Raw genomic sequence first — 27,378 nt, forward strand, 5'->3', positions numbered from 1 at the left:
TTGATTTTCAGGTTTTATTTGCCTGTTATAATTCTGATATTATGTACATATATATATATACTTTTGTTTTTTTGTAGAGGGCTTATCAGTAGACCAAGCACAGGCATACAGGGAGGCTGTGGCTGCTGAGCAGGGGCGCAGCAGTGCTGGGAGAACCAATCTTTCCTCTTTTTTTGTCTGTTTTTATTTTTCCTGGGATGGGTTCATCAAAGCTAATTGCTATCAATCCTAGAAACCACCTAGGGACTCAGACATCTGCCTACACACTAGTGGCGTAAAGGGAAGGACAGGGGTACAAACTTTCAAAGTCACGGTGTATTTACATTCCCAAGGTGGGGGCGGGAGGAGGCTGAGGAAGACAACCGTTCAGACGATAGGGAGGGCAGGGCTGCTAAGGGGTCCTGGGGGGTGGGGGCGGCTGGAAGAGGCCGGCCAGTGGGCAGTGGGAGGAGGTGTGCCCGCCCCGCAGCCAGGTAGTGACGGAGGCCACTTGGATGTTGTCTGGTGGGTACCGAAGGCAGCGTGTGTATGGAGCTCCTGAAAGCCGGCCATGGGGAGGGCTGGGCGGCGGGAAGAGGCGGTGCTGCCAGAGTGTGATGCTGGGAGTGGGGGGACTCTGGGCTCTCCAGATGGCCTCCCCTGCCCCCGCGGCCAGTTTGCCCGGCTCCCATCCCGGTTGGAGCAGAGATGGCAAAGAAAAGACAGCAGATGGTGGGGACACCGAGTTCTGTTCCCAGTCCCAGCCAGGCTGGCTGGGGAGTGGCTGGGGAAGGGGGAAGGTGCAAACCCTGGTCCTGAGGAGACCCCACCATGTCTGCCCCCAGTCAGGGAGCAAGAAAGACAGCATTTCGGAGACCCTTTCGGGCCACCCCTACTTCTTCTCCCCCAAACCACAGCCTCTCTGCCCAAATGGGCTGGCAAAACAGCACCCAAAGGCCCCTGGCATGTGGGAGATCTGCCCAAGCTGGGGCAGAGCAGCGTGTGCCCAGGAAGGGGTGCAGCTGGGTTTTGGCAATAAAGTGGGGACCGGGTGGTAGGAAGGGGATCCGAGGCAGCAAGTTCTCCTCTGCCCCAACTCCAGCCTCCCATGGGCCTGCTGGAGAGGGAGGGGCCTGGATCCCAAGGCCAGGGGCACAGCATCTCCTGTCCTGGACTCCACTATTCTAGGGCCACGGCAGGGTTGATGGGGGAGGTGGCCCCTGAGCTGTCATTGCCCCCTGCCGCCTCCTTCTCCTTCTTGCCACTGTACTGGCCAATGAACGAACCATCCTCGTTGAACTGAACATCCACGCTGCCCCCATAATCGGCCAGGCTGTCGTCACTGCCCAGGGGCTTGATGTCCCCGTTGAGCGATGGCTGGCTGCTGCCAAAGGCCTTCTCCTCGTTGTCACTGCAGAGGCACAGGGCAGGTGCGAGTGAGAGCACTGCCGAGCCCTTGCAGGAGCCTGGCTGGGGGTGAGGCAGACGCCCGCCTGCCTTCCATTTGTTTAGAATGCGCTCAGAAAGAGCAGCTCTGGCCACCCTGGCAGGCAGGTCTGGGGCTGTCATCTTTGGGCATTCCCCAGATCCTGGGGACTGTGAGGGAGAAAATGTGCACTCGGCCAGGGGATTATGGGGCCTGGTTCCTGTCTGGGAAGCTGTCTGGGGCCTCCCTTGGGGAGAGGGGAGCAGTGAAGGTATCTGTGTGGAGAGGAGGGGCTGGGGCATGTTGGCCTCTCCCTGAAATGAGGAGCTGCCGGGCCTGGGGGCTGGGAAGTGAGAGTCCTGTCAGAGCCCCGGCAGCCAGGGGACAATGGCACACCAGGCGCACATTGTCTATAGGGAGACCTTGCTGTTGGCCCCTTCCCACCGCCCCTGCCTTACCTCTCCAGGGACCTGAAGTCACCCGGCAGCACAGAGAAGAGAGAGAGGGGGTGAGATGTGAAGGCCAGGGTGGAGCTGAGTGCCAGCACCCACTCCTGCCCCGGCTCACCTGTACTCGCCGAAGGTCTCATCTTTCATCGGTCGGGCCTCAGAGTCCACCTGGGTGTCCTCCTTATCCTTCACTGGAGACACAGAGAGGGACAGCTTCTTCTCCCGCCCCAGCCTGACCCGGGGCTCCAGGCCCCTCTACGCCCCACACCCGCAGCACTCTGTCTCAACAGCGCCCAGAGGCAAGAGGCCTTGAAAGAAACCGCTCACCCGCTGCGGTCCAGCCACCACTTGCCTGTTGCCCCAACCCCGGCCTGGGAGGATGATCCCCCTGCCTGCCCCCACCACGCGCCTGTCATCTTGTGGGGAGCTCGGGGAATCCAGGAGGCCTTGCAGAAGGGTGGAAGGGGCGAGGTGTTCCTCTCTGCCCTCGGCTCCACCCCCGTCACGTGGGGCTCAGAGGCTACCTGAGTATTTGCCGCCCTTGCTGCGCTTGATGAAGCAGAGGATGAGCAGGACGAGGAGCAGGAGGATGATGGCACTCACAAAGCCGATGAACCAGCCCTCAGTGGCGAAGCCAGCAGGAGGGAGCCTCACACGGCCTGAGGGTGAGACACCAGCCCCCCGTGCTGCCGCGCAAGCCAGAACCCGACCTGAGGCCCTGAAGTATGCTCTTAAAGTTGGGACCCTCTGGGGGGCTAAGGAGTGACAGGGACAGGGAGATAGGGAAAAGGGCATCTGCGGAAAGGGTATGAAAGGGGGCTGATTCGGGGACACCCAGATTCTGGGAGGAGAAGCAGACAGGAGCCGTGGAGGGAGCCTGGGCAGTAGTGGCCATTCAGGGGACAGAAGGACATGAATTGTGCAGCCCCCATGCTTCCCTGGCAGGTGATGGCGGGCCCCCGGCACCTCACCTGTGCCATTGGTCTTCACAGCCATTTGGTGCCGGAACATCCTCTCCTTAAACAAGTGGATCTCGTAGTCAGTGTCAGGCTGCAGGTCCCACTGCGTGTAGGAGCTCTGGTTGTAGCTGACATACTGTGGCGAGAGGGAAGCCCCACCCTTCTCTTCTGCGAGGGAGAGAGGGTGGCAGCAGGGGTGAGTCGGAGTGCCAGGCAACCCCTCTGGCCCAGAGCCCCCTTCCCCACTGCGCCCCAAGGCCCCCTTTCACGCTTACCTCCCAAGGCTTTGAACAAGATATGGAACCTGAAGTTGCACTGGCCCTCCTTGGGGACCCAGGAGACGACACTGTAGTTTTCACCCGCTGTGGCTGAGATGTTGCCAAAATCTGAGATCCCTGGGGGGATGCAGGGGAGTGAGGAGAGTGTGGCAGCTGCCAGGAAGTCTAAGGCCCTCCCTCCTGGACCCGGCTGGCCGGGGCCTCCCTGTTGGCAGGTCATTCCTCCAGCTTACCAGACAAGGCCATAGTGCCTCCTTCCCGTACGATGGCTTCACCAGGGCCCTCTTTGGTGGTGGCCTGAAGCTGGAAGCGGTACCGCAGGTGGGGGCTGAGATCGGTCAGGTTGTGTGTCCGAAGTTCGGGGTCCCGAAGGTTGAAGGACAGTTGCCCCTTGCCCCCCTCATCCACTGTGGGGACAGACGGGGGTTGGCTGTGGCTGCAGCTCTGCCCCCTCCCCGTGGCCCCTCCACCTCCCTTCCTTGCTGGGGTGGCGCACGCACGGGGGTGGTAGGAGAGCACGTAGCCGGTGAGCACGCCGTTGTGGCTGAGTGGGGGCTGCCAGCGCAGCAGCAGGCTGGTGTTCGACTGGCACTCCAGGTGCAACGCCTCGGGGTGGCCAGGCACTGCAGGGCACAGAACCGAGTGGCAGGTAGGTCCTCGCCCAGGTCTGGGGAGGAGGGCAGGGGATGAGGCGTGGGGTGCAGGACTCACCTCCCTCTGGGGTGCTGAAGGTGAACTCGCTGGTGGGCCCCGATCCTCGCCCGTTAAAGGCCTGCACCTCCAGGTGGTAGGAGCTATAGGGCCGCAAGCCACTGAGGATGACACTGGTGGTGTTGGCGGGCACCACCACATGGTCTTTGTGGATATGTCTCTTGCTGTGCTTCCTCTGACTGCCCTCCCTCCAGTACGTCACCTGCACAAGCGAACAGGAGACCTCGCAGGGGCAGAAGGCACCCAGCAGGGCCCCCAGCGCACACCCCCACCACCCTTGATGGGGACCCTCCTCTCAACCCAAGTCTTCCAGGAGAGCGGCTGGCAGGTGGCAAAGCCCCCTCACCATCCTGTCGCTTTACCTCAGTGATCACCCTCCTGGGCCCCCATGCCTTCAACCCTTACATTGTATCCGCGGAGGTGGCCCTTGACCTGGGCCAGGTCCACCGGCCGCCACTTGACCAGCACGGCACTTGAGTTGAGGATTTCAATGCCTTCCAGCTCAGGGATTGCCTGGGGGTCTGGAAACCACCAGTGACTTGGATAGAGCCATAGGCTCTCACCCCAGCCCTGAGGCCAGGCCCAAGCCCCTACACACAGAGAAGACGAATTCGGATATTTTATGAGGTACAGTTTGAGGAGGAGAGGTGTGTTTGCATGGTCTCAAGATCTCTTCCTGGACTGCTTATTAGTTGCAAAGGTGAAAATAGTAGCTTATACAAAGGAGAAACCATGGCTGGGCGTGATGGTTCACACCCGTACTCCCAACACTTTGGGAGACAGAGGCGGGTGGAACATTTGAGGTCAGGAGTTCGAGACCAACCTGATCAACATGGTGCAACCGCATCTCTACTAAATACGAAAATTAGTTGGGTGTGGTGGCAAGTGCCTGTAATCCCAGCTAATCAGGAGGCTGAGGCAGGAGAATCGCTTGAACCCGGGAGGCAGAGGTTGCAGTGAGCCAAGACCGCTCCACTGCACTCCAGCCTGGATGACAGAGCAAGACTCCTTCTCAAAAAAAAAAAAAAAAGAAAAGAAAAGAAAAAAAGGAGAAACCAGAAAAAAAACTTGACCAGGTACTTCAAGTTACCATCTGGTCATGTTCCAGATTCAAGGAAATGAAAGAAGCAGCATTGGCTGATATAACTGGAATACCGCTGCCAATTATAGAAATGTGAAGTGTGGGGAATTTCATAACGTCGCTCTGGTTATGTAAGAGAATATCCTCATCCTTAGGAAAGGCGCACACCAGTGCTGAGAGGTGTGGACATGGGCTGGGGTGGAAGCAGGCGAGCTCAACCGTGGGCGAGGGGCCCTGCCGGATACTCACAGTCCTCTCCAGAGTAGCCGATAGTGACCTGGGGCTCTGGTCCCTTGCCCTGGCTGTTGACGGCCTGGACTTTGATCTCATAGGGCACGAAGGTGGACGTGTTGGACACCACCAGGAAGGGGTCGCTGACAATCTGCTCCTGCCAGGGCCCTCGTGTCCCCTGAGGGCGCCATTGCACGCGGTACTGAACCTGGGGGGCGTTCCAGTCCATCCACCGGAGCGGCTGGAGGAGGCCAGCAGAAGAGGAGTTGGTTGGCCAAGAACACCAGCATTCTTTGGCCCGCCCCCCAGCACAAACCAGCATCCCCAGACATCAGCCCCTTCCTTTGCATAGCCAAGGGGGAGCAACAGACACCCAGGTCATGGCCTCATGTCCCCCAGGCAGCTCAGCCCAGGGACTCTCACCTTCCACGTGATGACCATATTGGTGGTCTCATTTCCTTCCCCCTTCACATCCATAGGGTTCTTCTCTGGGGCTGGAAAGGAAAGTATTAACACATCAATGCTGCAGCCTCTTTTGGAGAGCCACGAGGACCGAGGGCCAAGGAACAAATGGCTCATTCTGGCACCAAGGGAGTCCAGCCCCCTCGCGCTCCCCCTGGAAATTTGGAAGCAGAGGAACTTGGGCATGGCACCTCTCTAAGCCCTCCCTTCACAGCCCGGAGCCCCTTCCAGGTGGCATGGGAGTGGGTGCCACCCTGACTCACCTGCCTCAGGTGTGACCACAGTCTCAGAGACCGGGCTGGGCTCCCCGGGGCCATATTTGTTTATGGCAGTAACCCTAAAGGTGTAGTGGACATAGGGCGACAGCTTGAGGGTGGTAGAGGTCTGGTTCCCTGGAACCTTGCCCAGACTGTACCATTTTTCAGGCGCCATTTCCTTGTCCTCAAATTCAATGTCATATTCTGCCAAGAAATGAACCGACAATGGAGTGATCAGCATGTGGCTTTGGGGGAAGGGCTGTGGAGGGGTTGGGTACAGTCTGGGTCCCTGAGTACCCAGGCCAACTGGCATCTCCAGATTCCCATGAGGAACCGTGAGTCCCCCCAAACCGTGTCCCCCCAGGAAGGCTCCAGGAGGAGGGAGGACCCCAGGAGGGGCCAGGGCTGGCAGAAGTGACGGTGGGGTGGCACTGAGCTCAAGCCTCTTACTCTCAATGGGGGCATTGTGGTCTTCTGCAGGACTCCAGGACACGCGCACCTGGCTCTGCGTCAGCAGGTGCAGGTCGGACAGCACCAGCCGTGGCACCGGCCCAGGGCTCCCTGAGGGTGGGGAGGGTCGGTGCTTGAAAGGGCCCAGGGATGTGAGCCCCGGCCTTCTGGAGTGGAGGCTTCCACCCTAGGACTTACCCACCACCAAGAGCTGTGCCCTACTCTCCACCACATCCAGTTCGGTACTGGCCACGCAGCTGTAGTTGCCCTGGTCGCTGTAGTCCAGGCTGTGGATGACCAGGCGCCCATCCTCTATGAAGTACCTGCGGAGGAGCCGTGTCTGTCTTTCCTGCCATCTGGGCTCTTCTCCCCTCCCATCCCTCCCTCCTGTCTCCTTCCCCCGCTCCTGTCAGAGCCTTCCCCATCAAAGCAAGGACGAGGCCAAGAGGTCTGGACTTCCAGCTTTTCCCACTCTGCCCCCTTTCACCATCACTGTCCTCACTTGTCACTGTCCCCAAGCTCCTGGAGGTCTCGACCGTCCCCACGCCAGGTGATGCTGGGCTGCAAGGAGGGGTCAAAGGAGGCCTGGCACGTGAAGGTCACCCTGGAACCTTTCTTCTCGATTGCGCTGCGGGGCCCCTGAGTGATCTGAGTTGCATCTGAGGGTAATGCGTGCGTGGGGAAGTCACTCTGTTGTCCTCCAGAGGCCCAGACCCTCCCTCCCAGAGGCACTGCCAGCCACGTGGCAAGGGTCGCCTGACCTTTAACCTTCAGGTTAGCCACGATGGTAACATTGTTTTGGTCATTGGCAGCCAGGCAGAAGTAGCGTCCGGTGTCATTGGCCTGGAGGTCTCGAATGCCCAGGGTCCCATTGGCATAGGGGAAGAAGCGTTCGTCCTGAAGCACTGTTGTCCCATCCTCGTCCAGCCTGGAGGGAGCAGGGCGGGCCTGGCTCTGACTGGCTGGCCTGGGCTCCCTGCCCTCCCTGGCTCCCTGGCCACTGGGACACGACACTCACCACTACCAGGACGAGACACTCACCACTGAACACTGGGCACAGGCGCTCCGAAGGCCTTGCACAGAAGGTAGGCAGTGCTGCCCTGGACAGCCATGTACGTCTGATTGTCTGCAGTCAGGATCTTGGCTGGCAGCTCTAGGGGAGGAAGAGTCTCAGGAGACAGGGCAGGACTTGGGGCCACAGCTGGGCCAGGAGCCAGGGACCCTCTGCACGGCTTCCTCGGGCCCCCAAGAGCCCTGCAAATCTTGCTTCCCTGCTCCCAGCTGAGACCCCCGCCAGGCTGCGTCTCTCTCTGCCTTCAGACACTGCCCTCTGCCTCAGATGCGCCTCTGGTCGCAGCCACCCAACTTTTACGTTATTCCAGGCTTAACTGACAGTCACCTCTCCCCAAAAGCCTTCCTGGCCTAGTCCCCAGCCTTCCCTGAAGTTCCAGGAGAGGTGCCACCTGGGCTGGCCTTGGTCACATCCTGTGGCACAGCGGTCCGCTCAGTCACAGTGATAAGACCTTTCCCCTCTTACATCTCCCTCGGCTATCGTGAGGCTGAGTGAGATGGGGCGAAGGGTGTCAGCAAGGAGAAAGGTCGGCGCCAGCCTGGTAGGCCGAGGACACATCAGCTGCCAGCTGAGCCACTCTGGTGGCCTGGCCCAGTGGGCTGCAGGGACAGACTGGGAGTTAGGAGGTAAGGAAGGGAGGGCACTCACGGACAACGTAGATGTAGGCATTGGCCAGCAAGAGCCCGTGCCGGTTGCGGGCCTCACATTGGGTCACCATTGTGTCACTGGGCTGCACGTTGCTCAGGATCAGGGCGCCACGCTGAATCCGGTACTTCTGGTCTTTGGCCAGCTCTGTGCATGCAGCAGGTGGGCCCATGGGCCGCAGCCCGGCATTGAGCTGCGTTGAGGCCCTTCCTCACCCTCCTCTTCCTCTCCCCCACAGCCCCCAGGGCTCGCCACACTCCCCACTCCTGCCTGAGGCCCTGCTCACCCTCCACAGGGATCCCGTTGATTCTCCAGGTGACCTCTGGTTGGGGCCTGCCCTGGACTTGGCAGTCCAGGCGGGCAGTCTCTCCTGGCCCATATAGATGGCTCTGGGGCTTGTGCAGCCAGTACGGGGCAGCTGGGAGGAAGGGGAGAGCCGCCCTGAGCCCGCAGCCAGCAGCTGGCTCTTGACCCGGCACAGACCCTCCCCTCCCCCATGACAGTGGGCATCACAGGCCACTGTCCCAGGAGGTCCATACCCTCCACGGTGACATAGTACGCATGCCGGGCACTGCCCAGTGAGTTCTCGGCCAGGCAGCGGTACTCGCCATCATCCTCCTCGCCCACTTTCAGCAGCTGCAGGGTCTTGTTGTGGTTCTGGTAGGTGACACGGTCGGCTGGCATGGGGCCACTGGGGCGCAGCCATTTGATGGTGGGCGTGGGACTGCCCGGGAGGCAAAGGGAAGAGAGCAGAAGGGAGAAAGGACAACGCCAATCACCCCAGCCCGCTATACCCCGCGGTGGTCTGAGCTCCCCGCTAGGGCTCCGCCACCCTGCCCTGCCCTGCCCTGCCCTGCCCTGGGTTCCCAGACTCACAAGCCCTCGGCGATGCACTCCAGGACCAATGGCTGCCCCTGCAAGGCCACCAGGTGGCTGCTGGAGTTGGTGGGGAAGAGCAGGCGCGGCTTCCTGTCAATCATGCTGTTGGCTGCCAGGAGAAAGTGGGTGGGTGGGCTGCCCACTCTTCCCTCCACCCCAGAATTGCAAGGCTGAGGGACTCGACACTCCAGCCAGCCCCCGGGGCCTCTGTGTCTTCCTCCATTAAGGAGAGTGTCCTGTCTCTGCTCTCGACGCCTGGGAAGGGGTCTGGGCAGGGTAGAGGTGGGAGCCAAGCTGTTCTTGAGGAAGCCTGGAGTTGTCAGATGGACCTATGGTGGGAAGGGCCATGCCTGAGGGTGGAAGGAGTCAGGGAGAGAGTGCAGAGCCTCTGAGACTCACTGGCCTTGACCCGGAGGTCAATGGGTTCCTTCTGAATGATGGTCCTGGTGCCTGGGAAGTGGGCGTGGCAGATGTAGTCTGAGTGGTTGTCGGAGGTGAGCACATTGGCAAAGTAGAGGTTGCCGTTCTGGCCCATCGTCACCCGCTCGTCCTGCTTGATGTGCAAGATCTCTGCAGGGGGCAAGGAGGCCGAAGTCATGACCCCGTCCAGTAAGACACCCCCGCTAACACCCCGACCCCACGAGGCAGCCGCTCGCCGGCACCCACTGCTGTTCATCCAGTAGATTCGGAGAGGCTCTGCACTTGGGGGAGGGTTGCAAGGCAGAACCACTGACTCCCCTTCCTCCACCTCCACGGGCTTCACTGTCTCCTTTGGCCACTTGGGGGCACCTAGAAGGGACAGACGGGCTGACACTCTCCTCCTGGTCCAGATGGTGCTAGGCAGGAGAAGGGAGGTGGGGGCAGGGGGGTGGTGGGCTACACCAGGGATGGACGAGGGGGCGAGAGGGTCAGGCCAGTACAAACTTCACAGAAAAGGAGGCAGACACTCTGGATACCTTCTGGGCTCATAGCAGAGACTAGCACTTAGGGAGGCCAGGGTGAGCAGGACGCCAGGAGGCCAGGAAGGGTTAACCTTCCACGGTTCTCAGCTCTCCCTGCCCACCCTAGGAAAGGACGGGTGGGGGGAGGCTGAGGCTGAGGTGCAGTGATGGGGGAGGGGAGCTGTGGAGGGATGCAGGAGTCACAGACCCTTCCATCATCCTGACACAGAAACCATGGCAACGGTTCCCAAGGTAACTGGAGGGGTAGGGAGGGGAGAGGAGAGCGCTCAGGAAGCAGAAAGCTCAGGGAGCATGGAATGCGAAGGGAAAACCCCAGGGAAAAGGCGACACAGATCAAGACAGAGCCGTGGAGCAAGAGAGACCAAGTCGGAGGTGGAGGGGAGGAGATGGAGAGCCAAGTGGAAAAGCCAGAGAAGAGATGCCCTGCTAAGGAATGCAGGTGTAGACAGAGATGACTGCAGTGACTCAGGCAGGTCTGCCCAGAATCAGTCACTCCCCCCACCAGCCCGCACCCCCCTCCCCCCGCCACCTTCCTGCTCAGCCATGAGGCAGGCACCAGGAAAGCCTGAGGGAGTGAAAGGGCATGAGATGACCGGAAGTGCAATGGAGACAGAGACAGGGCAAAGGAGGAGACTGCACAAGAAACAAGATGGGCCAGGGGAGAAGCTGGGGTGGGGTGGAGGGCTGGCAGGACACCCAGGCCCCTCGCCACGAGACAACTGGCTGACAGCAGCTTCCAGCCCACAATCCCACACGAACTCCGGGACCTGCCCTCCCTGGTCCCTGCAGCGCCTCGCACCCTCGGCCATGAGCCGGATCTCATGGGACATGGCGGTGCCCAGCTTATTGCTGGCAAAGCAGCGGTAGATGCCCTGGAACCTCTGGGCAAAGTTGCTGTTGTTGCCCGTGATGGTGAAGGAGCCAGAGTGGGGCGACTGGTACACGGTCACACCCAGCTCTTCCTTGGGTTTGAAGTGGACACCATCCCTCGTCCAGCGGAACCTGTGGGCGGAAAAAGGCCCAGAGGCCTGAGGCCCTGGAACCCAATGGGGGCTGGAACAGGCTGGAGGGACAGGTGCAAGCAGCCAGGGCCCCCAGGGGATGGACTGGGAGATGGCAAGGACTTGGGGTGATTAGCAAGGTTTGGGGCTTCTGGGCTTAGAAGTTAGGCAGTCCAGAGAGGCACAAGGCCGGGGTCAGTGGCAGGCAACAGGGGCTGAGACGGCAGAGATCACTCACTGCACTTCGGGCTTGCCACTGGCCTCACACTTGAGGCTGATGTCATCTGTGGGGAAGACAACCAGGCGCCGTGGAGACTGTTCCGTGATGACAGGTGGCTCCATCACTGAACACAGGGTGGAGAGAGCGGTGGTGAGGGTGCTGCCTGGCTGGTGTCATAGCCTCAGCACCTGTCCCATCGTGAGGGAAGCAGGGTCCAGAGCCCCTGGAGGCCCCATGGCCACAGGGGGAATGAATGGAGGGGAAGAACAAAAGAGGCTTGTGGGACATGAAAAGAGGGAGAGAGAGAAAGGGACACATGCAAAAATGTAAAGAGAGGCAGGGACAGAGGGGACAGCCACGTAAGTTACAAAGAGATGCCTGAGAAAGACAAAAAGGGTATGACAGAAAGAAGCGGGGGCAACAAAAGCCAAGACACAGAAACCAAGAAGGACAAACTCCAGACAGGGGAGAAGGGACCAGAGAGAATGGCAGAGAGGAACAGTGAGGGTGACAGAGTACCCAGGCTGGGGCAGAGACAGGACAAAGCCAGCCCCACACAGGTGAGAGAAGCACATGGTGCTCAGGGAGAGCCGAGCAGGGCCCCGGCACTCAGGAGGGCGGGGGTGCAGGCTCAGCTGAGGGCCTCCTTACCCTTCTCCTTGGCCTTCTGGGAAACACTCTCACCCCTCCCCAACTTACCATGGTGTCCTTCATCTGAGAAATCCAGGCAGGCAGCAAGGGAGGGAATGGAGAGAAATACTGACAGGCAGCCCCAGAGTGGGGCAGATGGCAGGGGACATAGTAAGCTCCTGCAGCCACCCGTGGAGAGGGAATGGCAGGAGAGGAGGCCCTGGCAGTGGCAACAAGGGGGCACACGCTGGGCTGGAGCAGTGGCAGGTCAAGCCCAGGGAGATGGGACAGAGAGATGCCCAGGGAGAGGAGCTCCACTGGATAGACACACAGGGCATGTAGCCCAGAGGCAGCCAGGCCGTGCCTCCAGCTCTAGCAGACAGGGAGAGAGAAATTCTTGCCTTTAACAAGGAGTGTCCTTGCAGCCCCCTGGCAGGGCCTGGCAGGGCCTGCAGAACTGACCCCACCCATTCAGGATGCCTTGGAAGGCACCGTCCCCTGCTCCAGCCTGCTTCCCTCCTAATCCAATTAGCACAGCTGAGTGTTTTCAATTACCAGGGCCCAGCCTTCAGAGCCCTGCTGCCCCCTCCCCCTGAAAACTATCCCAAAGGCCCTGCTGCCTCTGAGTTTCCATAGCCTGCGGGGTTGGCGCCAGCCCTCCTCTTCTCCCTCCTTCCTCCCAGACAGCCACCAAGCTCTCTGGGGCAGAGGCCAGAGCTGCTGTCCCAGCCCCAGGACTCTGCAGAGCACTGGCCAGGGCGGCCTCGAGGAAGGGAGAAGAGGGAGGGAGGGAGCAGCAGGCTGCCTCTGAAAGCTTTGTCTCTGCAGAAGACCTCAGTGTGAAGGTCCAGGGAGGGAGGAGGGGGCTCCCTGGGGACACTGCAGAGGGCCCTGAGCTGGGGAGGGAGATGGTGACAGGGATGACAGGATGCAGAAAGCCAACTAGGTGGAGGAAGCAGGAAAAGAGACAAAGGGGGCTGGAGTGGCTGGGGAGGGAGAGATGGAAGACAGGTTCCAACAGGGAGGGCCGGCTGCCTGCCACTGCCCACTGTGTCGTATCAGGGTCAAGAACAAGTGCTGGTCAGTGACCAGGGCAGCCTTGGAGCTGCCATGGCCTTTTGGCCTAGTTCTCTCTCCCCACTCCCATCTTTCTGTAGAGAATGCACGGCTTGCATTCCACTGTACAGTGTTATATTGTGTATCCACCTCTGTGTCCTCTGGGTCTAAAAGCCTCACTGGTGTGTGTTTCCACCTGTGTGGCCTCTCAGCGGCTCTGCTCCTTCATCCTTGCACCTGCCTTGTCTTCATGCACCTGTGTGCATGTGTCCATGTGCATCTGTACCAAGGGAGTCTGCCTGGCCCTGGCCCTCCATGTATGTGTCTAAGGGGCCAGCCCCTTTACCTCCTCCAAGCCCTCACTGCCTCCCAACGCCAGGTGCCTCCCCAGCCTCTCTCTCGCAGCCCCTGTCCCACTGCTGGCACAGACAGTCTTCCCAACCCCTATCCGCCAACTCATCTCTCAGTGACACTGGCCTCCTCCTTGTCCAGGCCCAGAGACAAAGGTGTCAAGGTGAGGCTGGGAAGGGACTGGAGCCTGGTAGCTCAAGAGACACAAATGCCCTCACACATGATACCCTGTGACATGCCCCTCACACGGCCTGACAGCTACTTACAGGAGAAAACACCATCACGGTAACACCCCCCCACACGCAAGTGTGTACTTACATTCAGCCCCACTCACACATACACATGACCCAATGCAATCAAATGTCATGGTCAAATACCTCCCGACCTCCACAAGCCTGGCCAGTAAGTAACAGAGTGACTCACACAGTTACCCATGTAAGGAAGTCAAAATCACATTGACGAATATCTACGCTCAGTCAATCACAAGAACACACAGACATACACAGTGTATCCATGCTTAATCACAACCCTACGGCCACACTCCCCAACATCCACTCACCTGCTTGTGCCCCCAACAAATGTTACAACCATAGACACATGCTCCAGCAGCCCTGCCCCCACCCCCACCAAATAACGACACACAAAAAAGGGTCCAGAAGGCTGCTGGGCTGGGACCAGGGTTTTTCAAGCCACCTTTTCCTGTCTCAGTTCAGAGACAGGGTGACCAAGGGCCCAGGAGGGGAAAGAGAAATGGGGACAAGACTTGAACACAGGCCTTTGCACAAGCCAGCTGAGGGCTGGGGACGGCCCCATTCTCCTGCTGCCACACCCCTGTGGTGCGGGATGGAAGCGGAGGAGTCGGAGTGGGGCGGGCAGAGATGGGGCGGGCTAAGGAGAGCATGGAGGAGGCCCAAGACCTCGGGGCCCTGCTCCAGGTTCGCTGTCCCTGGTGCTGAAATCGCCCCGGCGGCCGCGCCTGTCCCTGTCCATGGTCCTGACATGCCCCGCACCTTCTACCCTGCCCTTCTCTCCGGGGGTACCCAACGTCCTGGCTATCTCCTGCCCACCCTGTGCCCAGGAAAGGCCAGGGAGAGGAGTCAGGGTCCGGAACAGGGAGAAGGTGAGGAGGTAGAAGATAAAGAGGGGCCCAACATAGCGGCGAAGGTAGGCGCCCAGGCTCCCTTCAGCTACTCACATTCCTCGGGGATCTGGATAAGCAGGCAGGGGCTGCAGAGGAGGAGAGGCCACACGTACCGCAGCGCCACGACCATCTTTCCCGGCGGCACCGCGCAGCACAGCCAGCCGGGCTCGGTTCAGGCTCCGGCCGGAGGGGAAGGGGGCTGGTGGGCGGCTTGGGGCGGGAGTTGGGAGTGGGGGCACTGGGAGAGGGGAGAAGGGAAGGGAAGGGTGGGGGAAGAGAGACGAGAGAACGGAAGGACGTTAGTGACTAACATCTGGGTAAGCCCGGGCTCTTGGCCCCGCCCTCAGCCCCGCCCCAGCTGGCCGGCTTCTCCAGCCCTCCCCTCCCCATCCGCACCCCTCCCCTCCCCATCCGCACCCCTCCCCACCTTGGAGGGAGAAATCTGGAAGAGATAGCCCTGGCTGGGCCTCTAGGTTGCCTTTTATTCCCTCTCTACTCTCTGTCTGCACCTTTCCTGCCAGCTGCCTTCCCAGCACCAACTTGTTGCCCCATCAGCTCCCCTGTGCATGGCACAGGCCGCTGTGTGCACACCATCCCCGTATGTGTCTGCATGTGCCTGTGAGCAGGTGTCCGTGGGCATGTGTGTGGTTGTGGATCTGCAAGCAGGGAGTGAGCTGTATGTGAGCTGGTATTTCTGTGGTGTGTCTTCTCTGGGAGGGGTTGCACTCATGAGTGGGTGTGTTAGTGTGTGTGCCTGAGGGAATCAACACACAAGTCTGCTAGCTACGTGTGTCTTCTTGTATGTCTTTATGTATCTGTGGGGATGAATCCCTGTATCTATTATCTCTGTGTGCACACATATGTAGAGAAGAATTCTTCTTGCAGTCACATTGCTATAGCTTTCAGAGCCAACTGATGCCTGGGTGCTGTACAGACCTAAAAAGCTAATGGGGGGATTGGGAAGTGGGATAGAGAAGGGAGGAAAGGGGCCCAAGATGGCAGCATTTCACAAAATAGTTTCAGGAAAATGAAGAAAGAATGGGGAAAGGGCCAGGCGTGGTGGCTCACGCCTGTAATCCCAGTAGTTTGGGAGGCTGAGGTGGGTGGATCTCTTGAGGTCGGGAGTTTGAGACCAGCCTGGCCAACATGGCGGAACCCCGTCTCTACTAAAAATACAAAAAGAAAAAAAATTAGCCTTGGTGGTGGGCGCCTGTAATGCCAGCTACTTGGGAGGCTGAGGCATGAGAATCACTTGAGCCTGAGAGGCGGAGGTTGCAGTGAGCCAAGATCGTGCCACTGCCCCCCAGCCTGGGTGATGGAGTGAGACTCTGTCTAAAAAAATAAATAAAAATAAAAATAAAAGGCCAGGCACAGTGGCTCATGCCTGTAATCCCAGCACTTTGGGAGGCCGAGGTGGGTGGATCACCTGAAGTCAGGAGTTCAAAACCAGCCAGGCCAACATGGTGAAACCCTGTCTCTAGCAAAAATACAAAATTAGGGCTGGGCGTGGTGGCTCACGCCTGTAATCCCAGCATTTTGGGAGGCTGAGGCAGGCGGATCATGAGGTCAGCAGTTTGAGACCAGCTGGCCAACATGGTGAAATCCTGTCTCTACTAAAAATACAAAAAAAAAAAAAATAGCCAGGCGTGGTGGCTCATGCCTGTAATCCCAGCTACTCAGGAGGCTGAGGCAGGAGAATCACTTGAACCCAGGAGGCAGAGGTTGCGGTGAGCGGAGATTGCGCCATTGCACTTCAGCCTGGGTGACAGAGCAAGACTCTGTCTCAAAAAAAAAAAAAAAGTTAGCCTGGTGTGGTGGTGCATTCCTGTAATCCCAGCTACTTGGGAGGCTGAGGCAGGAGAATCTCTTGAACCCAGGAGGCGGAAGTTGCAGTGAGCCAAGATCGCACCATTGCACTCCAGCCTGGGCAACAAGAGCGAAACTCCATCTCAAAAAAAAGAGAGAAAGAATGGGGAAGGAAGCCTTCCCTTGAGAACTGGTGTGGGAGAAGAGAGGAAGGAGGAAAACAACCCCCTGCTGCTCCTCAGGCCCCTGGGGGTCAAGAGAGGCCACTGAGGCCTCCTCCCTTCCAGATGCTCCAGGTTAGGGTCAGGACAGGGGTCAGGACAAGCTCTGGGACATTTTCCGTGACAGTGTTTCTAACACTTCTTGTGTGTCTCAAAGTCCCAATTTCTAGGTCTTTGTCTGAGTCTTCAGAGCTCAACTGTTGCATGTGTCCACCCCAAACCCAAGCCACACCGGCCATGTCCATATTCACCTACAAGTAAGGGGAGCCAAAGACTAAGGGTCTGAAAGAGGGGGCTCCTCTGACAATGACAAGAAGAGGAAACAGACTCCCAAGTGGCCAGACCACTTCAATTCCAAACAGGAAGTGGTTAAAGTGCAGGCAAGGCAAGAAAGGGTGTTGTTAGGTGACAGAGCTTGGAGGCTGAAGTCCCAGACTAGACGCCTTCATTAAATCCATACTGTGCATCCTCCCTCTGCCCAGCCAGGACCTTATCAAAGCGGGCACCGAGCCTCAGCAGGAACACCGAAAGGATGGTAGAGAAGTCAGCCATGCTGTGCTAAGGCTCTGGGCCTTGTCAGTTTTGTGTAACAGAGTGACCCAAGAAGAGCTGTGAATGCGGCAGATCCCGTGGGGACTCTGGGCAAGAGCTTGCTGCAGAGGGTGGTGGAGAAGCAGCAGGGTGGGTCAGCGTGCATGGCCTGGAGGCCAAGAGATGACTTGGAGGGTAAGAAGAGTGATTCCCAGCCTGCAAGAGCTGGACCTGGGCCCAGAAGGGAAGAGCAACAGTGGATCTGTTCCACCCCGGCCTCTCCCTACAAAGCCAGTGGATCAGGGGAGGCCCCAGGCAGCACTGGCCTCAACTTCAAGGCCTGTAGGAGCAGTAGGAGACTCGGATCAGAGAGCAGATGATCAAACAGCAGCCTTGGGAGCTCTGAGCACTGGTCTTATGAGGGGGAGGGGAGGAAACCGGAGCAAGGAAAAGCTCAAAGAAGGACCCTCCTGCATGTCAGAGGCTTTTGGGTGCTCTGGAGGTCGATGATTTCTGCCACGCAAGTTCCTCTATTTGTCCTCCAAATCTAGAATCCTGGAATGGTGTTTGGCATGTACACTCAGGGGAAATACAATATCCCCAAACCCCTGGTCCCCGCTCCCTGCCCCATCCCATCTCCCCACAGGCTCATATCCAACTTCTTTTTTGGTCTCCCAGTATTTGCCACCTAGCTTGCCACCGCCCTGGGCAGTCGGAGACAGGCAGGAAGCAGCCAGAAGGTTGCGAGGTATAACAGCTGGGAGGGGGCGCTCCCTCCTCTCCTCCCACTGCTGCTGGGTCTCTGATCTCTCACCATTCCTCAGGCAATTACAGAGCAAGCAGCTAGGGTTGTCAGCTCAGCAGGCCCTCTACCCCCCACCAGCACCACTAAGGGCAAAGGAGCGGGGAGGGGGGAGTGTTCCACAGATGGAGCCAAGGCCGGGTCTGCCAAGGGTGACAGACAGAGTGAGAAGAGGCAGGGGGGAGCAGGAGACAAAGACAGACGTAGGAAGACGGCACTAACCACGATGGAGATGGTTAGGGGGGTGGGGAAATTCCGAAACGGAGACCCAGGCAGCAGAGAAAGAGAGAGAAGAGGAAACCGGAGCACAAAGGGTGAGAGGCAGCTGCAGAGTGCGCCGCTGAGAAATGGCAGAAAGAGCGAGAAGAGTGAGGGGTGGGGGTGGGCGTGTGCACGTGCGCGTGCGCGCAGGCCGCCTGCACAGCGTCCTTGTCCCTGGGGGCTGTGCCAGGCAAGGGGCGGGGAGGAGGGAAGATGGGCCTGGGTCAGTGGAGGGGCTTCCCGGCGTGGACGTCACGCTGGCCTGGGAGCAGGGTAGAGAGACAGACAGAGGGTGGAGCAGCTGTGAGCTGGGGCCGGAGGGGCCTACAAAGCCCCACGCAACAGAGCATCAAGGCCCTGCCCACTTGTGGCACTGAGCAAGGGATGGCCGTGAGACAGGATGAATGGCACACTGCTGGCTGACCCATGCCATGCCAGGGAACAGGTGGGGGTCGGGGGATTCCTGCTGCGGGTAGGAACGGGGAGAGGGGGAAGCACCCAGAAAATCCCAGGGAAGCCTTCCAATATTGCTGCTGGCTGGGAGTAAGTGGTCACCTGGCTGGAGGAGACGCACATGTGTTAGGCCAAGAGTGAGCCTACGTGACCATGCACTGAGTGGACAGTGGCCGCTGTGCCGGGGCAGTTGAAGATGGGGCCATTCCTGAGTAAGTCTGGTCCCAAACCCATCCTCCCCGGTGGGAAAGGGCCAGGGAGGCAAGGGTCACGCCCAGCAGCCTACAGGGAGGGGTTCAGCCCCAGAAGAGCCTTGCCCCATCCCACCCCACCTGGCCTCCCACTACACCCGCAGGTCCCTCAGGGAGTCCTCTGTCCTCTGCTCCAAAGTGCCTGCTTTGGTCTGATGGGAAGCAGCTTGCCAGGGAGGGACCTGGGAGGTTGTGGAGCCTGGCTAGACCTGGAGTGACTGCCTCCTCCCTGAAAACACACACACACACCCCATCACCACCACCACCACACACCTTGAGAAGGGAACCTCCAGCGGTGCCCTGCACATGTGCCCTGCACACCTGCCTGTCAGTTCTCAGGTTCTGCCTGGAGTTCCTCTCAAAGGAGAAGCAACAAGAGAGCCCTTCAACAGCACAGCAGAGAATCTCCGGCTTCTCCTGCCCTTGTCTCCTGGGGACATGGTGCCTGGTGACTCAGTGGGCCAGAGTGGGGGTGGGGCTGGGGGCTCAGCACAGGGCACATGAAAGGGTCAGAGTGTGGTGCTGGGCCCATGTGCTTGCAGGCCTGGGAGCCTGGGGGGCTTTTGTGCCTGTTGGTGTGTATACGATGGTGTGGGTGTCACCTACATCCTGTGCACTGTGTCCCTTTAAGGCTCCCGCTGGCCCTCCCCGCCCCGCTCCCCAGGCCGTTGCTGGCGGGTTTCTATGGTGATGCAGCCCAAGTCCCAGAGGTGGGGGAAGCCAGAGGAAAGCCTTGTTATGTGTTATGTAGACAGCACATAAAGGGGGCTGCTCCAGGGAGCCCCCACAGGTACCTGGGTGCCCAGAAGTCCTTTATGACTGCTGCTTAGACCCTGCACTCTCAACCTCACCCCTCCCTAAGAGGGTACCCTTAGGAGAGAGTGAGCCCTCAGCCCCCTCATCTCGCCTGAGGCTTCAGTCTCCAAGGCAACTACAGCTCACCTGTAATGGACCATTCTCCTTAAAAGATGGGGAAAAGAGACGGAGGTTAACCCTTTGTGGGGTTCAGGGAGGACGGTCTTGACTACTGGGGAAGGGAGGGAGGAGCCCCACTCCATCCCCACAATCACATGCCTCTGTGGTCTGTTCTATTAAATCAACTTACAGCGTGGACTTACCACGTACCAGAAAGCCTCATGAGCACTTCCACTCACATCCACTCATCTCCTCCCCAGATTTGCCTCAGGGAGGGAGGTGCTATCATCATCCCCATTTTACAGATGAGGACACGGAGGCTCAGAAAACTGGAAACTGTGTCCAAGATCACAGAACTGGCACTGGGTCTCAGCAGGGGTGGGGTTTTAGAGGGCGTGGTGGCTCCCTAAGCTGCCTCTCAGAGGCTCTGGCATCCCAACATGTGTGCCTGCTAGGCTTCCCAGGGAACCAGGGGCCTGGGCGAGGATGGCCTCCAAGCCATCCTGCCCCGTGGGGAGGGCTTACTTGCCAGGCAGATGGCAGGCAAATGTCGGGAGCAGGGAGTGACATCTTGGGATGGAGGCCATGCGGAAGTAGGATGTGATCAACATCACGTCTCAGCACAGAGCTGAAGCCCGACACCAAACAAACCCCCAAGTCCCCCATCCAGGTACTCAGTCCAAGAGAAGGCCAACTACTTTCCCTTTTGGGCTTGGGGACAGGCTGGTTTCTTGGTCCCCTCTTCTGCTGTCTGGAATCTGGACTTGTTCTGATACCTTTCTTGCAACCAGAGGCTCCAGAACCCCTCCCAAAGAGGCCCCTCTCCAATCAGCATTTAGGGACAGCAGTGGCCCCATTCTTGTGTCGAAGGAGATACTGATGCCCAGCAGGCGGCAAGGCTTCAGCCTCCGAGACCCCTAGAAGGCGAGAGAAATGAGGTGGCAGCAAAACTAGGGCTCCTCTCAGGCCCCAGGCCTCCTCAGGGAGCTAGGATGACCCTAGCATTAGAGGGGGCTTCAGGGGCCAGGCCAGAAGGAACAGAGTGCATCCAGTTCCTGGGGCTGTGGCCTGAAAAGGAGAGCAGGGAAGGAGCCCAGCCTGGGGCAGGGAGAGGTCCTGGCCCACACCAGTCCTGGGATACCTAGCCTGTGTTGGTTTGCGGGGGGCGGGGTGGGGGTGCCTGGAAACAGCTCAGACACTGCCAGGCCCCACGGGCCCCCTCCAGGGGCCCCACTCCCGAGGGGTTAAAGGGCAGAGGGGGACACAGGAAGCCCAGGGGCGGACAATGGGGCCTCTGTGATCCCCAGGGCTTGGGCATTCCTAAGTCATGAACACAGACGCAGATGGCTGGGAGACAGGGCCACAGGGAACCCCCCTCCACTGAAGCACAGCCTGGGTTGGCCAGAGGCTCTGTCCCCATATCATGCAGCGCTGCTTCCAGCCACTGCAGCAGCCACCCTCAGCCCCACCCCTTCCCAGCACAGGCCCTGTTGGGGCATCTGAGGAGACCCACGTGGCCTCATGACAATATGTGTGTGCATGCTGGTTCATGAACACACACACACATGCAACCAAATATATGACCCCACCCAGACAAACAGGAATACTGGAAGTTACACACACACAAATACACACACACAAGCAGAGACACAAACCCCATACATGCAGATAGGAAGACTGCCTGGCTGGAGGGCAGGGGGCAGAGGGGCTCCCGGGACTCAGTCCCTTTCCCTCAAGTTCCACTCTCAGACCCGCACTGGGATGGACGGGTTCAGAAGTCCTCTTTGGCCAAGTGCATGGAGCCCAGGACGCTGCCACCCTCCTGCCCCACCCAACCCCTGGCCCTCGCAGCTGCCCCTGCTGGGTCTAAGGGCCAGAGATGAGCAGGAGCTGCTGACTGACAGTGGCTGGGCACTCCCTCTGCAGCTTTCCAACCTGGGAAGAACACGGGGGCCTGGGCTGGGGGCCACTGGACAAAGAAAAGCTTCTAGAAAGAACAGCGGCCAGACCCTCCCCAGCTCCTCCCTCTTTTTCCAGCCACAGCCTTCAGGAAGCCACAAAGACCCTGTTGATATCTGGGGAAGAGGCAAGCTGGGCGGGCTACCTCCCCCAGTGCTCGTCTGGCTGCTGCTCACCAGGCACCCCCCATACAGCCTTCCACTCAGACAAGGCCCCCATGGGGGGTCTGGGCCCAACCGCAAGGCGTAGAGTCCAGCAGAAGGGTGCTGAGTGGCTGCTGGACAGGGCACAACCTCAGGGCCCTCAAGGGTGAGGCAGGGGCAGCTGGGGGGGACAAGGAGAGGAGCAGAGCGGTGGAAGACAGACAAAAGGGTAAGCAGAGAGATGGAGCAGAGCCCTGACGGGAAGGGGGAAGAGGGAAGGGAGGGCCAGGCAGGCAGAGGCAGAGGGAGGAGACGGGGAGTGGTGCACCCCATCTCCGGCAGCAGCAGGCTTCTGCCTAGAAGGAGGGGGAAGGTGATGGCCCTGGGGGTGGGGCACAGGGAGACGTGGGAGGCTGCAGAGGAGAGAGCAGGGGGGCGGGGGAAGCAGGAGAAGGAGGTGTCTGAGATGGGCCAGATCAGAGCAAGTAAGACAGCGACTGCAGGGGCAGGGATGCTGCAGGCCCATTCCAGATGGCCCCACCCAGGGACCCAGCCCCAGCCCATCGCAGGGGCAGAGGACAGGGCAATGAGCACCCTGCTGGGGACCCTAGAAGGGCATCCAGACCCCCCGCCTCCCCCACTGTCTGAACCACGGGGGAGGGAGGCAGGGCCCCCACTCATGCCCACAGAGGGAGGCCTGGCAGACCAGGGTCTTGGCTGGGATCCCCATCCTGGCAGACCTCCTCACAGGACCCACCACTACCCCAGGTTCTCCCATGAACGTGCCCTCCTGGAGCCTGGGCCACTCTGCGAGGCCGCATCACCCTCACACCCAGAAAAGCACTCAGTGCAGCCATTTCGAGCTTTGAAAGGGAACTTGGTGATCAAGGTAGGGCACACAGGCCTGTCTCCTCGACCCTCACCTGCCAGTCCTGGCCAGGTGCATGCCAAGGAAGGCGCCAGCTGTAGTTCCAGTGGTGGAAAGGGCTTGGACCTGGGAGAGGCCGACTGGGGGCACAATCTGGGCACCCTGCTCACTGTAGGAGCCCTCAGGCTAGGCCCTTCCTCACTCTTCGCCTCCCTTTTCCCTTCAGATAATCATCAAGAAAAAAGAAAACAAGTGACACCCCACGAAGACAGGGACAATGCTGGTCCAGTTTGTCACTGGCTCTTCCATGGGCAGCCCAGAGCCCGGCCCAAAGGAGCACTGGCCATGAGCAGCTGCCCAGTACACGACTGCCCATCGCTGGGATGCTGAGCGCCTGGGTAGGGAAGCTCTTCACTGGCTGCAGGGCAGGGGACCCCGCCACCTTGAAGCGCTGATTGTCCTCCTGATGCTCAGCAGGGGGCTGGCAGCTGGGAACTTGGGGAGGAGCCTTTTAGGAGTGCGGTGTAGCAAACCAGGGAGGCTGGGGCGTGCTGAACGTGTTTCCCTCTTGGTGATCAGATCACTAGCGATTCTTAATTTCTTTTGTTCTTTTCTGTATATTTCAAGTGTCCTACAATAAGATGTATTACTTTCGGGATCATACACACACAAACATCAATACATATGGAGAGAGACTCAGATGCAGCAGAGAGAAATGACCAGGAGCCAAGGAGGTGGGAAGGTCCCAGGCCCAACCCTGCCCCAAACTTCCCATGTGGCCAAGACAGCCAAGTCCTCAAAGGCTCTGGAGCCCTCAGGTGTGCACATGTGGGCACTGCATGGGAGCTGTGCCAGGGGAGAGGCCAGGCTGGGCCAAGTCCCACCACCTGCAGCAAGGAGCTGACGGGAGGGGAGAGGCCCTGGGGAGGCCCCCGCCCCAGAAAGATGATGCTGGGCAGCAGCCCCCAGGGGAAGAAGGGCGGACTGCACTGATTTATGTCAGGGCCACGTGAGTCAGCAGAGATGGCACTGGGCTGCCCCGATGCCCCTGCCCTCAGGGTGGGGTTAACAGGGGCAGGGTATCTACCTGGGGGGTGCCAGGCCCCCACTCCTTCTGGGGAAGGGGGCAGATGGCTCTAGGCCTGCCTTCCTGAGAGGGACAGTGATAGGTGGGGGGTCCAGATACCCTGTCGGGGGCAATGGATTGTAGTGCGTGTTCTTTGCAATCCCTGCCAACCAAGAGGCCCCAAAAGTCTGACCTGGAATGGAGGGAATAGGAATCGCTGACCCCTCCCATAACCGCACAGAGATAGGAAGATGTGGCAGTGGGCAAAAGACCTGCAGTGCGCAGGGACCGCCTGAGCCAGTGAGGCCCACCTTCCCTCACCCCTACCTGATGGACCCTACCTGATGGACACCCATGCACGGGAGGCACAGCAGTGGGTGCCCGAACCGACCTCACCCACTCCAGCCCTGACTGGCCACAGAGCCTGTGGAAACGGGCTCCAGAGGCGCCCTACGCCTCCGGGGAGGAGCCCCTGGCTCTGCGGCAGGTTTTCGGGTGAGCCCGGAGGAGCCCAGGCTGGGATTTGGAAAGAAGAAGGAGGAGAACAAAGCCCCCCCCAACCTTGGGGCGGAGGGGCAGGCAGCGCCCAGTCCCGTTCACTCCCCTCCCCCCATTGCAGGGGCGGCTTATCCCAATCTACCCCTCACCACGCTGTCAGCCGGGGTTTTCAACCAAACTGAGCTCTCGGCTGGGGATGAGGGGCAGCCACGCCCAGGGCCACACCCCACGGCGGCCTGTGGGGGAGCGCTCGACCCGATCTGGCTTCCTTTCTCAGACACGCACACACGCACGGGGACCCGCCAACTTCAGCCCCCGCCTGCCCACACAGACCCTGCCTGACGCCCCCCGCCCTGTTCTCCCGCCCAGGCCAGCATCTGGGGCGCCCCCCACGTACCCCTCACCTGTCGGGCTCGGGCACCCGGCATCCCTCCCCCGCCCCGCTACGGCCCGCGGTGCCCGGAGCCCGACGCCCGGCATGGGTGGGGCTCCGGCAGCAACGCCGGTTACCGCGGGCCGGACCGGGCCGGGTGGCACTCCCTGGTCCGTGCACCCCGGGCAGAGCGGGGTGGGGTCGCCGGGGATCGCGGCCGCGGCCCGGGCGCACGGGGAGGCCAGCCCGCCTTACCTGCGCTGCGGCCACCGCTCGGGCTGCCCGCCCAGCCTCCGCGCACGCCGGCCTCGGACCCGCCGCCCGAGCGCGTCTGCGATGCCGATGCTGCGGCAGCAGCGGCTGTGGCGGGGCGGGGCGGGCGTGCGCGCAGGGGCGGGGGAGGGGAGCGCCGGGGAGGAGAGGGAGGGAGGAGTGAGATCACCTCCCCGGCCGCCCGCCCCGCCCCGCCCCGCCGCACCCTAGCCCCTGGTACCAGCCGAGCGCGGCTTGGGCTGGGGGCCCCCGGGCAGCCCACTCCGGGAGCTCAGCGGGACCCCAGCCGACGGGTCCCGCCAGACCCCCTTCCCCGCAGACCGGGAGCCTCCGACCGGAGAGTGTCCTCAGCCCCAGCGCAAGGGAGCCCGCTGTGAAAGCTCGGAGCGGGAATCGCGGGGCGAGAGTGCTCCCAGAGGCCTGGGGCCGGGCGGTGGAGAGAGGAGTCCGGCAAGGAAGGGGATGCTCCCTTAGCCTCGGCCTGGCCCTCGACGGCGCCGGCCAGCGATGGGCACCTGCACGCAACGCCCCCCCAACACACACACACAGGGCAGGACTCCCGGGACCTCTCCCGAATGCCCCCCGATCCTGAGGGCCCAGTCAGGGTCCTGTTGGGAGGGGTGCGGGGGCTTCGTCCTCAGCGTGTTGGGGAGGCGCCGCGGAGCACCGGCTCCTGCGCACCCCAGAGCCCAGGTGGGCGGCAGGGTAGGAGGCGAGCCCAGGGGCGACAGGGTCTGGGAGAGGGTATCCCTCGAACTGCCACCCCCAACTCCCAGATTTTCCTCCAGCTCTCTGGTGTCTTATCTCTTTGTCCTCGGGATTGGCCCCATTCGACCTTTCCCGCAGACTCCACTCTCTCCCACTCTCCCCCGCAGCCCTGCACAGGATGGAGAAGGAAGGAGCTCCTCCCCAGTGCCCCCTCCTAGGCTCAAGGCCATGACCTCACAGGCGAGGAAGCAAAATGGAGGGGGTAAGAATTCCGGAGCCGGCGAGCTGGCTGCAGCCTCAGGGCTAGGAAGGCCTAGGGCCCCGATGGCAGATTGCAGATCTGGTGGCCACGGTATTTTTATGGGCATGCCTGTTGCCCAGTGAAGCATTCCAGGGGCCCTCAACTCAGTCTCACAAGACTCCCCAAGTGGTGTGGGGCCCTGGAGGGCCCACATGGGAGCAGCCCTGGCATCCTGGCTTGGATGCCCCACCCCCATAGTGCCAGCTTCAGTTCCCCTGGAATGGGAAGCTTGGGGTGGACCCATCTGTGCTCAGAGAGGGTCTGGATGCCATGTTTGCCCGGCCTTTAGGAGGAGAATGGACAAGACTAGGCACCTGAGTGAAGACGGACGGCTAGGGAGACTGCTTCCAGAGTGGGGGCACTTGCAGGGCATCTTCAGGTGACAGCAGAGGAAACTGAGCCCGCCTGGGTCACGAGGCCAGCAGGCTCATGAGCTGGACCAAGAGGGCGTATTTTCCATGAGGCACTGAGCTGTGGTCAGCTTCCTGCCTTTGCTGATCTGAACTCTGATAGGCCTCTCTCCTTTCCAGTTGCTGCCTCCACTCACTCCCTATGTTCCCAGCCTTTTCTCCAAGCCCCAACTTCTGCAAATCCTTTACCTAATCTAGGGTTTGATGCCCATCAGGATGATGACTTTGACAAGGGTGAAGTAAGCAGGGAATAGAGCCCGTTTATACGCACCTGCTAATGTGTAGTGATGGGTCCATTTATGGTAACAAAAAATTCATTACTAGGATTACACGACATCACATTTCCTGAGCACAGCCATGGACCTGCCATCGTTACATTTCCTGCACATTTAAATTGCACACCAACCTGGGGAGGTCTGTTGAAGCATTCGCCCCACGTTACAGATGAGAAAACCAAAGCCCACAGAGCTCAAGGGCTGGGTCCAGCAGGCACAGTTAGGAAGGTCTCCTCTCCACTGGCTCATTGCATCCACACACACACCCCAGATGATGGTGCTGTTATTATCCTCACTCTCCCAGTGAGGTACCCAAGGTCCAGAGAGGGGCAGTCATGCAACCAGGAAGAAATTGGCACTATCAGTGCCCCCATTTCACAGATGAGGAAACCAAGGTTCAGAGGGGTCAAATGACCCACCCAAGATAGCCCAGAAGGTAAATGGCAGAACTCGGACTTGAATTCCCTTCTGCTTGACCACGATGCCCATTCTCACTTCCGTGTAATGAAGTGGAGGAGCCAGTGGGAGCAAGAGCAAGAGTGACAGAAGACCAAGGGCAGAGCAAGTCCCAGGAGAAGCAGGAGGGACTGGCCCTGAACAAGAGGCAAGCCACCCCTCCACTGCCATGTGCTTGCTGTTGGAGGTTAGGGGGACACCAAGTAGACAGATGACTGTCTCTTTCCCTTCAACGTCAAGTGCTTCTCACAGCCCTGCTCCCTGTGACCCAGCCCTCATAGACACAGTGGACTGGACAAGGGAAGCCCCAGACTCTGACCCTGTGATGAGCATGCAGAAGTCGCAGAAGCCACAGACGACAGTGGGGCAGTAAGGAAGTGCCAGCAGGCAGGCGGGGTGGGCTCAGCCAGACGTGTCTTTCTCTGTTCTCCTTTCAATCTTTCTGTGTCTTCATATCTCAGGTGTAGCGCTTGGAAACAGCACATAGTTGGGTTTTGGTTTGGTTTGATTCTGTCTAACAATTCTTGTCTTTTTAAAAATCAGCTTTGAGATCTGCCTGGGCAACACA

At 59.9% G+C, this 27,378-nt stretch overlaps 2 protein-coding genes across 5 annotated transcripts; one reads left to right on the forward strand and one right to left on the reverse strand.

The window, feature by feature from the left end:
* Nucleotides 1-24,793, reverse strand: L1CAM (L1 cell adhesion molecule). Of its 4 annotated transcripts, XM_063601745.1 has the most exons (29): nucleotides 24,643-24,793; nucleotides 14,295-14,478; nucleotides 11,762-11,776; nucleotides 11,081-11,186; nucleotides 10,641-10,843; nucleotides 9,546-9,668; nucleotides 9,279-9,449; nucleotides 8,877-8,988; nucleotides 8,540-8,724; nucleotides 8,287-8,418; nucleotides 8,004-8,147; nucleotides 7,325-7,436; nucleotides 7,045-7,211; nucleotides 6,786-6,942; nucleotides 6,482-6,606; nucleotides 6,284-6,394; nucleotides 5,840-6,037; nucleotides 5,538-5,608; nucleotides 5,133-5,355; nucleotides 4,208-4,323; nucleotides 3,803-4,004; nucleotides 3,592-3,714; nucleotides 3,325-3,498; nucleotides 3,089-3,208; nucleotides 2,826-2,981; nucleotides 2,379-2,513; nucleotides 1,973-2,045; nucleotides 1,864-1,875; nucleotides 1-1,390 (listed from the first exon to the last, which is right to left on the reverse strand). In XM_063601745.1, the coding sequence occupies exons 2-29, from the start codon at nucleotides 14,368-14,370 to the stop codon at nucleotides 1,159-1,161; spliced, it is 3,774 nt and encodes a 1,257-aa protein (XP_063457815.1). In that variant the 5' UTR covers nucleotides 14,371-14,478; nucleotides 24,643-24,793; the 3' UTR covers nucleotides 1-1,158. The 4 variants fall into 4 exon arrangements, 1 of the variants encoding a protein (XP_063457815.1); XR_010111247.1 differs by lacking the exon at nucleotides 24,643-24,793 and adding an exon at nucleotides 20,257-20,274 and having other exon boundaries at nucleotides 1,864-2,045; XR_010111246.1 differs by lacking the exon at nucleotides 24,643-24,793 and adding an exon at nucleotides 14,668-14,849 and having other exon boundaries at nucleotides 1,864-2,045.
* On the forward strand, nucleotides 17,421-27,378 carry LOC100971706 (putative lung carcinoma-associated protein 10). Its single transcript, XM_034949411.3, is given in 9 exon segments — nucleotides 17,421-17,914; nucleotides 22,677-22,828; nucleotides 22,830-22,848; nucleotides 23,938-24,011; nucleotides 24,384-24,398; nucleotides 24,400-24,454; nucleotides 24,457-24,547; nucleotides 25,536-25,630; nucleotides 27,083-27,378. Coding segments are annotated over 9 exon segments (690 nt in total). The 5' UTR covers nucleotides 17,421-17,826; the 3' UTR covers nucleotides 27,184-27,378.

The sequence above is a fragment of the Pan paniscus genome, chromosome X, assembly GCF_029289425.2.
Source record: "Pan paniscus chromosome X, NHGRI_mPanPan1-v2.0_pri, whole genome shotgun sequence".
NCBI classification, from domain to species: domain Eukaryota; kingdom Metazoa; phylum Chordata; class Mammalia; order Primates; family Hominidae; genus Pan; species Pan paniscus.

Coding starts and splice junctions, on each gene's coding strand:
- L1CAM (XM_063601745.1), bottom strand. CDS start 14,370: ATGGTCGTGGCGCTGCGGTACGTGTGGCCTCTCCTCCTCTGCAGCCCC. Junction 7,212..7,324: donor CCTGTGCCCAGTGTTCAGTG/GTGAGTGTCTCG, acceptor TGCTCCCTCCAG/GCTGGACGAGGATGGGACAA. Junction 6,607..6,785: donor GAGCTTGGGGACAGTGACAA/GTGAGGACAGTG, acceptor GCTCCTCCGCAG/GTACTTCATAGAGGATGGGC.